We start from the raw sequence: 16783 nt of genomic DNA on the forward strand, positions 1-16783 counted from the left end.
GTGACTGTTAGAGAACAATGGCATTCTCTGCCTCTGGGGTGGCTGGTGCCAGAAGGGCTTGCGATACAGTGCCAAGGTGTATATTCATAGGGATCTGAGTGTTGCTCTTGAATCTTTGAGGAGATATAACACCATCTGCTCTTGTACTAAATAGGTCCATGGCCTCAAAGGGTAGGTCCTGAGTTGTGGCTTGGACCCCTTGGTATCCTGGATTCCTGGATTCAGGAGGCCCAGATCATAGTGACTGCTGTGGCCACCCATCTGGTGGCTGTGTCAAATTTGCCACTTATAGCACCTTGATGGCCCTCATTGATTATCTGCCCTGCAATCCTGTGGCAGCCAAGTTAGGAAAGGGGTCTCCATCTTCCACATCAGGAAGTTGTATTTCTAAAATGCCATCTGACAGTTTGCGATGAGAAACCAAGGAGATACCTTTTGGCAGAAAAGGTTCAGCTTTTTGGGATCCTTGTCTTTAAGAGTCCCCCTTTTAGGAGACCCTTCCGATCTGGTTTTCTCCTTGATGGTGGAGATAATGACAATGTAAGGTGGGGATAGAAGTGCTCAAAGTCTTTGGGTAGAACCTGGTATTGTTTTTCTATCTGCTTTGATGGTGGGCAAAGCAAGGAAGGGGTATGTCACAGACCCTTTGCCAGGTCAAAGATGCCTTCATCGATCAGAAGGCTGATTCTTGGACACTGGTTGGGATTTTGAATAGCTTGTATGTGTTTTCTTGGATCACCATCATTTTGATGCCCAATGTCCCAGCTATCCTCAGTTACAACTCCTGGAAAGCCCTAAAGGCATCATTGGATAGTGTTGGAGCCAAGATGATTTCTTCGACTGTAGAGGGTTCCTTTAGAGCAGAGGGAAGCTGGAGTGTCTCCCTTGCTGCTTCTGCCATGTCCCCAAAGGATCCCTCCTGTTCTGGTGAGGATGCTCTAACCAGCAATGCTGGTGGCGACCGAGACCACCTTCTTTTAATCCAGACATGTGATGGTGTTCCACGCCACAGTCTATTAGACGGCAGGCTTTGATAGGGCCAGTAAAGCCAAGTTGGCAGGTTGTGTTGGTACCAGCCCAATCATGGGTGGCCTGTCCTCCAGTGGGATTCAGTACCGCATGCCTTCTAGATATCCTAGTGTTAAATAAAGCTCTAGGTTACTTTCTTTTTTGGGTATGTGTCAATGTGGATTCCACTGTAGGTGTGCATGTGCCCCAAGCATGTGAATTTGGAATCTTTGCATAGCAATGTGCAGCAGGGCAGGGCATACACCCTGAGCCTCCTCATGCTTCACTGTGAGGACAAAGGGTGAAGCAGCCCTGACTCTCCCTCAGTTCCCTCTTACCACCCATGCCAGCAAGACAGAACCAAGACTGTCTCTAACCTGCTTCTGACTGTCAGAATTCTTCTCCAGTGAAAACTATTTTTCTTCATTTCTTCCTTATATGAATTTGTTTGATTTTTGTTGCATGCTTCCCACACTCTACCCCTCAAAAAAGCAGCAGTCAGGACAGACATGGGGAGACCCTGTGTGTACAGCAGGGCAAGGCACTTTGCACTGACTGCTAGCTTTGGCAGTTTCAGAACCTACCAGGTTCAACTCCATCCTTCCTGCAATGGACTAATACCTATCATAGATTAACACAGCAATGCCTGTTCTGTCTCATAGAAGCACATCTCCCAGACAAGCATGCTATCTGCGGCTCCTTTTCAGCATTCAGGAAATCCCAAGAGACAAGGCTCAAACTACACCAGAGCAGCAATCCATGAGTTTAGCCACAGATCCAGGAATGGAGACATCCCCTGTATATGAACAGAGGAGTTTGTCTTTGGGGAGTGTCCCACTGACTGTGAACCACACCCCCAGTACCAGCAGGGAAAGGAAGATGAAGAGGGTGCACATTACCTGAGCACTGAAGGCCTCAGTGCCGACTACGGCACCAGCTCCAGGGAAGAGAGACCCATCACTGTCTTTTGGAGCAAAAAACGCTTGCCTGCATTCAATGCAAACACAGCTGAGAATGGGCAACACATCCATCCCCCAGAGAGAACTCTGGACCAAGAAAGCAGGTCTCAGAATCCTCAACACCAATGAAGGATAGCACCAAGATTCCAGTAGTGACACCTAGGTTAAGGGAGAGAGACTCACCTTTGCCAGCATTGACAGCAAGACCAGTGATGGCCCTAGACCCAGAGCAAGAAATCCCAATTTCCTGATACTGAGAACTCTTAGATGAGCCCCCTTCACTGCTCTCCTTGGCACTGGACCCAGAGACAGAATCCTTTGAGTGTGAGTGAGATATTCCTTTGACAAGCCCCCCCACCTTGCTCTTCTCAGCACTGGATATGGCATTAGCACAGGCTTTGATGCAGGTGTGATGGGTTGGATCACAGAAACCCCCTTGGGGCTGCCAATTGATTTGCCAAGACTACTTCTGCCCCTGCTTTCCCTGCCCTCCCAGCTTGGGACTTCAGTGCCCTGCCTGGTTTGAGCCAGACCTGCTAGCCTGCTGCAAACCCAGACCCAGGTCTGAACCACATCCCCTAACAGCTGTAGGCTCAAACTGAAAGCAGCTTAAGAAGTGTTCCTGTCTTTAACACTCAAATGCCCAACTCCCAATGGGGTTCAAACCCCAAATAAATCCATTTTACCCTGTATAAAACTTATTCAGGATAAACTCATAAATTGTTTGCCTTCTATAACACTGACAGAGAGATATGCACAGCTGTTTCCCCCTCCTCCCCCCAGTATTAATATATACTCTGGGTTAATTAACAAGTAAAAAGTGATATTAAATACAGAAAGTAGGATTTAAGTGGTTCCAAGTAATAGCAGACAGAACAAAGTGAATTACCAAGCAAAATAAAATAGAACACGTAAGTTGTCAAGGTTCCTCCCCCACTCTGAACTCTAGGGTACAGATGTGGGGACCTGCATGAAAAACCTCCTAAGCTTATCTTTACCAGCTTAGGTCAAAACTTCCCCAAGGTACAAAATATTACACCCGTTGTCCTTGGACTGGCCGCTACCACCACCAAACTAATACTGGTTACTGGGGAAGAGCTGTTTGGACGCGTCCTTCCCCCCAAAATACTTCCCAAAACCTTGCACCCCACTTCCTGGACAAGGTTCGGTAAAAAGCCTCACCAATTTGCCTAGGTGACTACAGACCCAGACCCTTGGATCTTAAGAACAATGAACAATCCTCCCAACACTTGCACCCCCCGTTTCCTGGGAAATGTTGGATAAAAAGCCTCACCAATTTGCATAGGTGACCACAGACCCAAACCCTTGGATCTGAGAACAATGAAAAAGCATTCAGTGTTTTACAAGAAGACTTTTAATAAAAAATAGAAGTAAATAGAAATAAAGAAATCCCCCCCTGTAAAATCAGGATGGTAGATATCTTACAGGGTAATTAGATTCAAAAACATAGAGAACCCCTCTAGGCAAAACCTTAAGTTACAAAAAAGATACACAGACAGAAATAGTTATTCTATTCAGCACAATTCTTTTCTCAGCCATTTAAAGAAATCATAATCTAACACATACCTAGCTAGATTACTTACTAAAAGTTCTAAGGCTCCATTCCTGGTCTATCCCTGGCAGAAACCAGCATACATACAGACACAGGCCCTTTGTTTCTCTCCCTCCTCCCAGCTTTTGAAAGTATCTTGTCTCCTCATTGGTCATTTTGGTCAGGTGCCAGCGAGGTTACCTTTAGCTTCTTAACCCTTTACAGGTGAGAGGAGCTTTCCCCTGGCCAGGAGGGATTTCAAAGGGGTTTACCCTTCCCTTTATATTTATGACACAAGTCTATGTCTAATACAGTAAGAAAACTGAATACAAATAAAAACCTCACCTTCAGAGGAATTCCAGTAAGTTTCCTTTTACAGACTAGACTCCTTCTAGTCTGGGTCCAGCAATTACTCACACCCCCTGTAGTTACTGTCCTTTGTTCCAGTTTCTTTCAGGTATCCTTGGGGGTGGAGAGGCTATCTTTTTAGCCAGCTGAAGACCAAATGGAGGGGTCTCCCCGGGGTTTAAATAGACTCTCTTGAGGGTGGAAACCCCCTCCTCTCTCCTATGCAAAGTCCAGTTCCAAGATGGAGTTTTGGAGTCACATGGGCCAGTCACATGTCCATGCATGACTCAGTTTTTACAGGCAGCAGCCACTGTCCACATGCTACCTTGAACGTCCTCATGTAGACTTCTTATGTGGATTGGAGCCAGACTAGCATCAACTTCCTGGACACTACAATCAGCTTCAACAATGAAACCCTGCAGACAATTATATACAAGAATCTCATGGATCATCACACTACCTCCACAGATCCAGTAACTACACCCAATAAATCTGTTATCTATACACCAGGTCCTCAGAAACCACAGAATATGCTCTGAGGAGAGAATCTGGGATACAGACCTTAATGTACTTAAAACGGCCTTCACCAAACAAGGGCACTCCACCAGACAAGTATAACTCATCATGGAACAGGCCACCCAAGAGAACCTGCTTCAATACAGGGGAAAAAAACCCCTCCAACTGAACACCCCTAGTTGTCACCTACCACCACACACTGGAATCCCTATATGGGTATCATTAAACAACTGTAACCTATACTGTATGGAAACCACACCTTGAAAGAAATCTTTCTTGAACACCTTCTTCTGGCCTTCAAACAACCCCACAACCTCATCAACAGAGGTGAGCTCTCCACAGACCAAGACCCAGCAACTCAAGTAGCACCTGAACCTGGCATAATAATAGATTTAAAATATGCAGACATATCTTCACTGCTACAATGATCAATAGCCCCCACAACACCTTTCAAAATCCATGGGTCCTACACATGCCTATTACATGTGGTGTACCTACCTCAGTGCACTAAATTCCCCAGTAACAACTACGTGGGTGAAATAAGACAATCACTATGTTCTCGAATGAACTCGCAAAGAAAAATGATAGAGATGAATACCATATCACTCATGGGTGAACACTTTTCACAGAACAATCATTCCTACACTGACTTCTCAATCTTTGTCCTCAAAGGAAACTGGCACAACACCTTCAAAAGATAAGCCTGGTTGCTTAAATTCATAAATTTGCTAGGTTATAGGGTTCCCAACCCTCCAGGATTGTCCTTGGAGTCTTCAGGAATTAAAGATTAATCTTTAATTAAAGATTGTCATGTGATGAAACCTCCAAGAATACATCCAACCAAAATTGGCAACACTAACCAGGCACTAAAAATCATGGTTTGAATAAAGACACTGGATTTAGGGCTTATTACAACAATCTGTAACCCATTAATCCCCCTCTTTTGACCTATGACTGCAGGGGTGTCAACAGGCTACTTCACCTTGAATGGTCTGTTAGACTATGTCTGTGTTAACAAGTTATGCTAAACAATCGGTTCCACCTTGTATTTAGCTGTGATGCTCCGCGTACCTTTCCCAGACCTGAAGAAGAGCTCTGAGTAGCTCAAAAGCTTATCTCTTTCCCCAACAGAAGTTGGTCCAGTAAAAGATATTACCTCATTCACCTTGCCTTTCTAGAGCTTAATTGTCTGTCTTGAGTCATAGCATTGAATTGAATTTGATTTTAGATAACATTAGGCTTGCAAATGTTGTTGTTATGCTGTAGATTGGGTAGCCCACAGGTAGTGTCTCTTTGATCTAGGGACAGTTACAAATTTCACTGCAGCGATTGAGCATGATAGGTTTCAGAGTAGCAGCCGTGTTAGTCTGTACCACAAAAAGAACAAGAGTACTTGTGGCACCTTAGAGACTAATACATTTATTAGAGCATAAGCTTTCATGGGCTACAGCCCACTTCATCAGATGCACAGAATGGAACATATAGTAAGATATACATATACACACACACACAGGTAAATTGTAAGTTACCATACAAACTGTGAGAGGCTAATTAGTTAAGATGAACTATTATCAGCAGGAGAAAAAAAACTTTTGTAGTGATGATCAAGATGGCCCATTTAGACAGTTGAAAAGAAGGCGTGAGGGTGTGAGCATGATAGCTACCTTCCATTCAGGTTAATGAGGGAGTAGTTAAATGTCCCTTTGTTTAGAGATAGCTGACACAACAGAAGACACTATCCATAGTACAGACGCTTGGCTGAGAGTAGGAGCTGAACCATAGGGTCTGAGTGCAAACACTGTGGGTGAAGTGGTGGAGTATTGTTTGGTGGAGCTGTGTGTGTCAGTGAGTCAGAAGAAGATACAGACGGCAGCTTTCCAAGGAGACAACAAGAGAAGCAGAAAGCAAGCTCAGAGTGAGTGCTCTTTAAGTTGAGTGCTGGCTGGAAAGAGACTTGGAGGAAGAGTGAGCAAAGAAGCTTTCTCCCATTTGTTCAATTCCTACTGTGTCCAGAGAAACAGGACTTTGTGTACATTCTTTGTAAATGAACAAGATTGCACCAAAGAAATACCTAACTTCAGTTTCTTCTCTTAGGCTATGTCTACACTACAGATGGGATCAACGCTCTGAGATCAATCCAGCAGCGGTTGATTTAGTGGGTCTAGTGAAAACCCGCCAAATCGACAGCAGATCACTCTCCAGTCGACCCCTGTACTCTGCCCCGACGAGAAGAGTAAGGCAAGTTAATAGGAGTGTTTCTCCCGTTGACCCCCCGCGGTGTAGACCCCGTGGTAACTCGACCTAAGGTACATTGACTCCAGTTTTGTTATTCACGTAGCTGGAGTTGTATAGCGTAGGTAGACTTAGCCTTAGTGGAGACAACCTCCAAGACCCTAAATATTGGCTAACCACTCAGGCTAAAAAGGGGTAACATTATAGTAACTCTAAGTAAATAGAGGAATCATGTGCTTAACTGTCATTTACACACACACTTATTTTAAAGTCTGTTGAAAGAGGGAATGCTGGCCAAGACAAGGGCAGGTTATATACCCAGTACATCCACATGCATGCAAACTATTGCGATCAAACTATCAGTATTTTAAATTGAACTTGAAAAGCGTATTGGCCACTAAACATCCACTAGAGGGAGCCACAATAATTAGGAATAGAAAATATAATCCTGTGTATTTTATTTTATTTTGGTTTTCCCCCTTAACAACTAGTGGTTTTCTTTTTTTCCCCAAGGGTAAACAAGCTCTTTGATAAAACAGGATGTATATTTATATTTGTCAGAAGAATACTTGAGATCTGTTTGTAATTTGATTTGTTCTTAGATCTAACTGGTTAGGATTTTGCTGGGAATACAAGGCTTGAAGAAGTTAGCTGCTGTTAGTTTAAAGCATCACAGAGAAAATTCAGAAGCGAAATGTTTTGTGGCAGGAGACTACAGGGAGCAAGTTAGAGAATAAAAACTGTATACTATTCTGGATGAGACCAGTGACAACCTTATCTCACATGGAATCTAAAAGTTTCTGTGCTGTACTTCTATAACAAGGCATTTGAAACAGCGTATAAGCACAAACTAATATTTTCAAAGGAAATTTCACATTCTTCAAGTGGACTATGATTAAGTAAAAGCATTTTCAATTAGTTTATGTTTTTAATAGAAAGTGAAATGGTCCAGCATTTAAATGGATGTCATCCAAGACTGAGCACATGGTATCAACCAGGTGCAGACATCTTGGCTATTTGGGAACATATTTTCTATAATGAAAAGGTTTAACAGGATTATCTCTGAAGTGAATTAACTGTAGGCTTTATAGCGCCAAGAGTATTTCATTAGTTCATAATTCTGACATTTTTGCTGTGCTTGGTAAAGTTTAGAGGAACAGTTCATGTTCCTTGTCATTACAGAGAAATTGCCTGCAATTAGGAAGCATTATAGCTCACAGTGCCTTAGCTTTATCATCTAAAATCAGTTGCATTCTAGTTTACTTGACATGAAGGACAGAACAACTGAAAACAGAATCTGAGGTACTTACAATAAGTGAACTGTTCCTTCTATCAGAATTAATAGAAGAGGTGGCAAAGCTCGAGGTCAATAGTTGCAGGCATGCAGTCTGGCTTCATATTTTCAATAGCTCTCTTACAGATAAGCCTGCATTACATTCTAAGAAGATTTTTTTCATTTAACAGTTATGTTTTGGGAGTCTTAAAATCTGGGGCTTGCTTGGCATTTCCATTCACAATTGTTTTTCAGCTTTTAATATCATAATTATTTCAAAACCTACATGAAAAGCAAGGTATACTATGGTTTTAGTCCTTTATGGAAGATTTATACCCCTTTTATCCCCTTCCCCCAGGACTTCAATGGAAACCTTTAATGGAAGATCTCTTACCCTCAATGACTTTTGAGCTTTTTTTGGTGAGGTTTCCCTTCGTAGCCCATCAGTGCTACTCCAAGCTAGATATTTGCTCATGTAAAATTTCATGAGGGACTTTCATACTGCATAATAAAGTATACAGCAAAATCTGCACTAAAAACAACTTTCAGGAGGCAGACTGTTTTAAGAGATTTAACAGTACTGTATCCGCCCAGATTCCAGAATGTTGTTTGACTGCTAGTTAAAACTGCTTCTGCCAGCAACCAGTTTTTGCTGGTCTTTTGGACTGCCACTTAAGACATTTCAATTCATGTATATAGAACCTTTCATCCAGCAGTATTCCAAAGCACTTTACAAACTACATATGGGAATGACTTAACCCAAACCAAAATGAAGCTACTTCTAGAAAGAAATGAGGCAACTGTTTAACATCAGGCAGCAGTTTAGGACAGTAAGTGAAGAATACCATATCCAATTGAAATTACAGGGGAGGCTTTGAGCAGGCAGGATGTAATTATCCAAAGTCCTATGAAATGGATCGTTGCCCTTCTTGGATGGTTAAAGCCAATGGAAACAGTCTGGCCTTTTACTAATTTTACTGATGGAAATTGTGAATGTCCCTCAGAGAGGGCAAGCTGAGGGCACTTTTTAAAGATGCCAGAGTATACCTTGCTTAACAAAACCAGTATTGGAAACTCCAGCTGGTACAGCACGCAGCTGCCCACCTGTAAATATTGTAGACCAAAGGAGCAACATATTACATTTGCTGCCAGTTATCTTGCAGATGAAATTCAAGGTGCTGATCTTAAGCCTGAACAGCCTAGGTCCCAGTTGTCTGAGCCCACTTTCCTGCCTTTGCTCCATCAAGACAACTTCAGCAGGAGGAAGAAGAAAAGCTTGGAGGAGTTGGGTATTCTAATCTCTGGAGCTGTTGGGAATGTGTCTGAGCCTCACAATCAGGATGAAATGTAGCTTCTTTTCGTCTAGGTTTTCCATAATATTTGCTGGATTTCACTTGTTTTTAAATCTTCTGGATGTTACTCACAGTCTTAGGTGTCCTCAAAGAAACTCAGTCAGCTGCTGGGGATATTTGAACTGTGCTCAACATTCTTGTGAAGCTGTTAGATTCTGCTTGGTGTAAGGTGTACTTAGAAAGCACAGTAAAACCCTGTAAATACTCGTAGCAATAATAATACATTGGAGTTTACCCAGTACATAAGGGATAACATCTGATTTTTTTTTTAAAGTTCCACGTGATCTTTAATAACTTTCAATGATCGGGGTGTAATGTGAAATCTAATCTGAAAAACCAGATTACAGCAGATCAGTTCAGTTCAATATGATTTTAATTTAGGAGTCCACAATCTGAGAAAAATAGCTGCAGATTGAAAAAGAAAATAATTTAAATTAATCTTTTCTTTTTAAATGTCTGATTTTAGCTGTTGCCAATAAACAAACATATTTGGTTTGAAGAAGAGTTTCTCAATCACAAATCATATTATCTTCTGACGGATCATGAAGCAAAGCCTGTATGTGTAACATACATGGTCTGTCATATTGTGAAGTCACAAATTCTGAACAATCACTGAAATTAAGCAGGGGGAGATGATGGAGAAGGAAATCTTAGGAGGGCTGAAACCCTTGTGACGGTGCTCCTCATAAGGCTTTATGGAAATATGTTTATGAATGTATATATGACATAACTGGAATATGTTTTATGCTATGTAGCATGTATGACATGTAGCATATCTCTCTACAGATTATGATCTACTGAATCTATTACTCCTATTTGCATGCATGTATCATTTTTGTATTCAAAGTTATGAATATTGGCTGTGTACTGGCTTGATTTTTAAGTAGCCTTTGTAAAGTATTTGGTCAGCTTCTTGAGAAAGGAATGTGCAAATTAAGTGTCCAATCAAGAAGCATTTAAGAAACAATGGATCTTGGAATGCTCCAATCCACATAAGAAGTCTACTTGAGGACGTTCAAGGTAGCACGTGACCCATGGCTGCTACCTATGTTCTTAGTCATGCATGGACATGTGACTGGCCCATGTGACTCCAAAACTCCATCTTGGAGCTGGGATTCTACACAGGGGGAGTGCGTGGTGTCCACCCACCATTTAAAGTCTATTTAAACCCGAGGGAGACCCCTCCATTTCGTCTTCAGCTGGCTAAAGAGAGCCTCTCCACCCCGTAGGCTATCTGAAAGAAACTGGAACAAAGGGCAGTAACTACAGGGGGTGAGAGTAATTGCTGGACCCAGACTAGAAGAAGACTAATCTGTAAAAGAAAGCTTACTGGAATTCCTCTAAAGATGAGATTTTTATCTGTATTCCGTTTTCTTAGACACAGATTGCATGTTCTATTTTATTTTGCTTGGTAATTCACTTTGTTCTGTCTGTTACTACTTGGAACCACTTAAATCCTACTTTCTGTAGTTAATAACATCACTTTTTACTTATTAATTAACCCAGAATATGTATTAATACCTGGGGAGGCAAACAGCTGTGCATATCTCTCTATCAGTGTTATAGAGGGTGAACAATTTGAGTAAGTTTACCCTGTAAAAGCTTTATACAAGGTAAAATGGATTTAATTGGGATTTGGACCTCACTGGGAGTTGGGCATCTGAGTGTTAAAGACATGAACATTTCTGAAATTGCTTTCAGTTAAGTCTGCAGCTCTGGGGCACATGGTTCAGACCTTGGGTCTGTGCTGGAGCAGACTGGCATGTCTGGCTCAGCAAGACAGGGTGCTGGAGCCCCAAGCTGGCAGTGAAAGCAAGGGCAGTAGTAGTCTTGGCACATCAGTTGGCAGCCCTAAGGGGGTTTCTGTGATCCAACCCATCAAAACCCTAAACTAAGTTTCATAGAAAACTGCAGAGGTTACATTTTTGATTTCTATGGAAAGCAAAAAATAAGTCATAAGTGCACACATTAAACATTGAAACAGTTTACCAATGATTGTAGTGGATTCTCCCATCACTGACAATTTTTAAATCAAGATTGGATGTTGTTCTAAAATATATACTGTAAGAATTGTTCTGCGGAAGTTCTGTGGCTTGTGTTATAGTGGAGGTCAGACTAGATGATCATAATCGTCCCTTCTAGCCTTAGAATCTATGAATTGGGAAAGAATAATTATTTTCTCTGTTATTTGCCATTTCTTCTAGAATATTTGGTCTCTTCCATTGGTTCTTCATCAGCTGTGTTTTAGCCTTATATCTATAAATATTTCATTCCTAATGGAGCTGTGAACAGACAGAGTCTTTTTCACCGAATGCTTTGGTATGCACTTGTAGTGCATGGTTCATTCCTTGAGTGTTAGCATCACAGAAGTAGGTAACAGGTTTATGGAGTTTTGAGGTGTAGTTTTTTAATCTTTTCATATTTTGTCTGTGTCTCTTATTTGGTGCCTCCATAGATAATTAGTTATTTGGGAAAATTGATTTCTGGTGCAAAAGGTTTGACTATTTATGTATCGTGTACCATAAATGTGTATCAGACTTTACAAACATGTAGAAATATTGGGTCCATACCCTGAGGAGTTCATAATCTAATTAACAAAAATACAATATATGAGACAAGTATTCATGTGCAAGAAAAAATAGAGATATTAGTAGTTGGACAGCAATATAGGAAGACTAAGAAAGAAGGGATTTGAAGGTGAAGAGGAAGTGTTGCTTTGTACATGGAAGACTGGACAGACTATTCCAAACATAGTCGCAGAGGTTACATAGGAACGTAAAAAGTCAGAGACAGTATAGATGACAGCAAAGTTGTGGATAGGATTATGAAGGATGAGGAGGCTGAAATTAATATGAAAAGAGAAAAGAAACCAGTGGAGAGATTCAGGGACTGGAGTGAGGGGGTCATAGCAGTGAGGGCTAAATACACAAAGGTACTTTCGTTGTTGCAATGCCTAACCTCCTCCATGCCCTGCTACCTAGTAGAATCCTCAGCTCTGAGTTAGGTGCCTAGGCTCCCCATAAATTGCTTTGGGAGACTTGGGTGCTTAAGGAAGGGAACATAAGAAGCCAGAATGCTGAGAGAGGAGCCACCTAAGCTACAGAAAAGTCAATAGGGTGGGATTTGCGTGGAACAGAGGACAACAGTGAGGGTGGAGAAAGTTCCATAATGCTCAACCTGCTCCCTCCTACTCTAAATTTGCTAATATGACTATGGGTAATGCACCGAGAGGCTCTTTGTCCCTGTTCCCACAATGGCACCTAATGCAGATGGCCACAGTGGAAGCTCATATGTGTGGGGAAGGAGGCTCCAACAGCAGCTCATAGGCACAAATTTTTATCCTTTCCTCCCATGACTAAGTTATGTATGACTGACCTCTTAGAACCATCAATGGTGGACCTTCCCAAACCTCCCAACCACCATATAGTCTTCTGTTGAGTGGAGAGCAGGGAAGGAAAGTTCCCACCAAGAAAGCAAAAAAGAACAAAAATTAGAAAGTAAAATACACCAGAGAATAAAAGATAATCATAAGAGAAATGAAATGAGGCAGAAAAGGTCAGGAGAGAAAATGGAAAGAAAAAAAGATGGTGACAACTGTAGCAGAGCGTGGCACAAGGAAAAACATGATGAGGGAACCCTTCCACCAATTTCTCACAAGAGAACTCCACTACAAAAAATGCTGAAAACTGTTGGCCTAAAGACTCCACAAGATAAAGAATTACAAATAATAATGAAGGCAATAATAAACATCCAAATATGGATAAGATATTTGGTGAAGTTCCTTTAGGCCAGAGTTATATCAGTATTTCCCTGTGGTTGTCTCTCTGTATAGCATAATACACACACAGACATACGTATATAGACGCACACACACCTGAAGGCATTCTGCGCCAAAATAAATAAAAATTCTAGTCCAAAAAAAAAAAAAATTCTGCACACGTTTTAAAATTCTGCAAATTTTATTGGTCAAATAAATGTGGTGGCTCCAGCATGGCACTGGGGAGCCTAGGCCACTGGCTGCACAGAGATGGGAGATCCCCTCGGGACACAGACTCAATGGTGAGGCTACACCCAACCCAGATACAGCGCAAGGACTGGTCCTGCCCCAGAAACACCTCAGGTCCTTGCCCATCTGTGCCAGGTTCACCAGGTGTGGGCAGGCAGGCTCAGCAAGGCAGGATCCAAGTGTGGAGGGGTTTAGTGTGGGGAGATCCAGGTGTAGGTTGAGTGTGTTCTGTGTGGGGTAATCTGGATGCAGGCGTCTCAGGGGGGGGTTCCAGGTGTGGTGTGGATCTGGATGCATTGGGGCTTGTTGGGGCATTCTGGGTGCAACAGTAATGGGACTCTGTAGAGGGTTGGGGCTCAGTGTGTGTGGGGGGGTCTGGGCATGGGGGAGATAAAGCTCAGCAGGGGGGTCTAGGTGTAGGGTCTCAGTGGGGTGGGGATCCAGGTGCAGCTGTTTGGGGCTCGGTGGGGTGGGGATCTAGGTGCGGATGGCTTGTTGGGGTAGTGCAGGGCGGGTTCTGAGTGTGGGGGGGTGAAGCTTGGCAATGGGATCTAGGTATAAGGGGGTCTGGATGCATGGGGGTTGGGCGGAGCAGCTGTACAGGGATCCCTCTCCCTGCAGCTGTAAAGCGATGGGTGCAGGAAGCGGGAGGGGACTTTGCAGAGCTTCCTGTAGCTAGGGAGAGATCTGGGGATGGGTCTCAGATACCCTGGCCCTGTATACCGTGCAGGGGACGAGGAAGTCCCGTCCTCCCCAGCTCAGTCGGGACTAGCAGCTGAGCCCAGTGCAGGATAGGAGCCACCAGCTGGGTCTTCCCCAGTTCCACCTCCTGCCCCACAGTGATTTACATCTCTGTTGGTTGCCCTGGGCCCCCAAAACATATTGCTGGGAAGGGTTGCATGACCGTTCTTGTGGCTTCCCTTGGCTTCCCCATCAGAAAGTCATTTTTCCACGGAGAAGCAAATAAATCTGCGGGGGACATAAATTCTGTGCATGTGCAGTGGCACAGAATTCCCCCAGGAGTAACACACAAAACAGAGTATACTGCATACATGCACAAAAAGCATATGTAGATATAGTATTAAGAGAACTTTTTGTTCCTTTTTAAAAACTTTTTATTAAGGCAAATTTACAATGAAATATTAACATACTACATCATATATTACTTATTCAGGATCAGGTTAATATTCAAAGAATCTGGCTTGCTGGCTGGGGAGCCCTCCTCCCATAAGTATGCTAAAAGGGGTGACCAAATTTGTAAACATGTATCTCTTTTTGGCGCTTCTCTTGTGTACACGTGACATTCAGGGTCCAGACACCCCAGGGGAAGAACAGAAGGTTTAAAACCAAAAATAAAAGCAATTAAGCCAACTGATCAAATACTATGTTTTCCTGTAAGAGGATATCAAGATCTTTTATGAAAGCTTATAATGAACTGAACTTAATAATCATTATGAGATATGTATACACATTATGGTTATGAAGATGTGTGTATTATTTATATATAAAAATGTAATTGTAACTGGTGCAACTTCAGCATCACCTCACAACAGTGTGGTAAAAGAATTAGCAGGGAGAAGCTACCTCGCCAACCAGTCAAGTCTGGCTTTGAGCACCTAGCCATTGTCCAGCCCAGAAAAAACCCAATATGGAATCATCCAAGCAAATGGGAACAGTTGAAACTGAAAAGAAAATTCCCATCTTTGGAAACCAAGAAAGGAGGGAGTTTCCCCCACTTTGAATATCTAGAGTGACTGAAAAAAAGTGCAAACCCTTTTAAAATGGAAAGGGTTTGAACTGAAGGCCAATCAGAATTTAGGGGACAGCCTTGGGACAGGAGGCAGTCTGTGAATACTCGATTCCTCTGACAGCTAGGGGGGCATGCTAGAGAACTGCTTTAAGGCAACAGGTAACTCATATTAGAAAAGGGATTTGAGCTAATATAAAAGTGTAAAACTGGAGGTGGTGTCTTTACATTTATTTTCTGTATAACGTGTATGTTTGTTTTTCCCTTACTATTTCATTTTTGAACTTGTGGGTTATTTTTTACAAAAAAGCTTTTAAATAAGTTTATATATAAATTTTGTTTATTTTTATCCCGAGCAGATCTCTGGTGTGCAAACTGCGTGGAGTATATATGCCAAAGTGAGCTGGTAACTAGCAGGTTGGTTTCATGCCTTCATGGGTGATAAACTGGAGGGGAATGGTCAGAGTGTCTGGTAATTAAGAACATGGGGAGGACGTATTTTGGGAGACCCATGACTGGGGGTGCTTTTGGTGTCTCCCTGAAGAGTAACTTGGCTGGTGAGACCTTATGTTTGTGGGCAGGCTACTGGTGTCAGAGAATTGAACCATAGCTGTACAGCAAAAAGGCACCTAAAGTCCCCTAAACCTACAGGGCTGGGATGCCAGAACCCCTTACTGGTCTGGGTGGACTCCAAAACATCACAGTCCATACTTGGCTTGAAAGCTTTTCTATTGCAAGAACAGTTGATACCTCAATTCCATAGAAGGAGAAGTCACATTTTTCCAATAATGTGAAATACAAAGCCTTGCTACTAACAATACAAAATTAATTTGTCATTCTGTTTAAAATGTAGATCCTTTACTGGACCATTAAGTAAGCAGGTCAGTGGATCTCTAGGAAGGTGCAATTTGACCATAAGATGAATTGCTAATAATTTCTTCCCAAAACTGTCTAATTCCTGCACACAATCACATGTGCAAGTATGTTCCCCTTTCCTCACAACCATTCCAACAGAGCGCCTCCCTAGCAGCAAAAATATGATGGTTTTTAGCTGGAGTCAAATGCCATCTAAACAGTAATTTATAATAATTTGCTTTATGACAGACACAAATTGAAAATATATGTCCCCTTTCCCACATGAGACTCACTCATTCAGATCAAATTCTTTGTCCAGGTCCCTCTCACATCTTTTCTTCGGGGTTATTTACTTAACATCTTTTTCAATCAAAACTGTATGCATCTTAATTAAACCTTTTGTTCCAGCTTGCTCTTGGATCAACTCCTCAAATGTGATTAAAGGTCTAGATAGAGCCATCTTGTATCCAGATTTTAGAGTGGGAAATATTAAATGATGAAGTGAATTTCATAATGGACATCTGAACCAACTAATACAAACTTCTTTATCAAAATAACTGCTTAAAATATATAAATGTACTTATAGGAGTAGAAAATGTATATTACCTTACAAATAAAGAGCTAAAATGTTAAAAGGAAATATTGTTTTCTGATTTGAAAGATGGCATATTTATTTGAGTGTTTATTATATAATCACTGATTTTAAAGGATTTTAAAATTATGAATAGTGTACCCACCTCAGCAGTAGTGAGAAAAATTTCTTCACTTATATACCTCAATCCACATGAAACAACACCAAGGGCAACGCCAGGAAACACATATGCATTGTTACCCTGTCCAGGATAGAAAGTGCGTCCACTTGGAAGAGTCACAGGGTCAAAGGGGCTTCCACTTGCAAAAATGCCACGCCCCTAAAACAAAATATATTTTGAAAG

The 16783-nt window shown here is 42.0% G+C and overlaps 1 protein-coding gene across 2 annotated transcripts in view; it reads right to left on the minus strand.

Annotated features, from left to right (window-relative positions):
* The window catches only part of ME1 (malic enzyme 1), a 343107-nt gene that overhangs the window by 11377 nt on the left and 314947 nt on the right, over positions 1-16783 (minus strand). For both annotated transcript variants that reach the window (XR_012157982.2, XM_073336566.2), the window contains exon 12: positions 16586-16759. Coding sequence is in view for 1 of the 2 variants with exons in the window: in XM_073336566.2 (XP_073192667.2) it covers positions 16586-16759 (174 nt within the window). In the remaining variant the exon portion in view is untranslated. The remainder of the gene's footprint in view (positions 1-16585; positions 16760-16783) is intronic.

Source organism: Lepidochelys kempii, chromosome 3 (assembly GCF_965140285.1).
Source record: "Lepidochelys kempii isolate rLepKem1 chromosome 3, rLepKem1.hap1, whole genome shotgun sequence".
Lineage (NCBI taxonomy): Eukaryota > Metazoa > Chordata > Testudines > Cheloniidae > Lepidochelys > Lepidochelys kempii.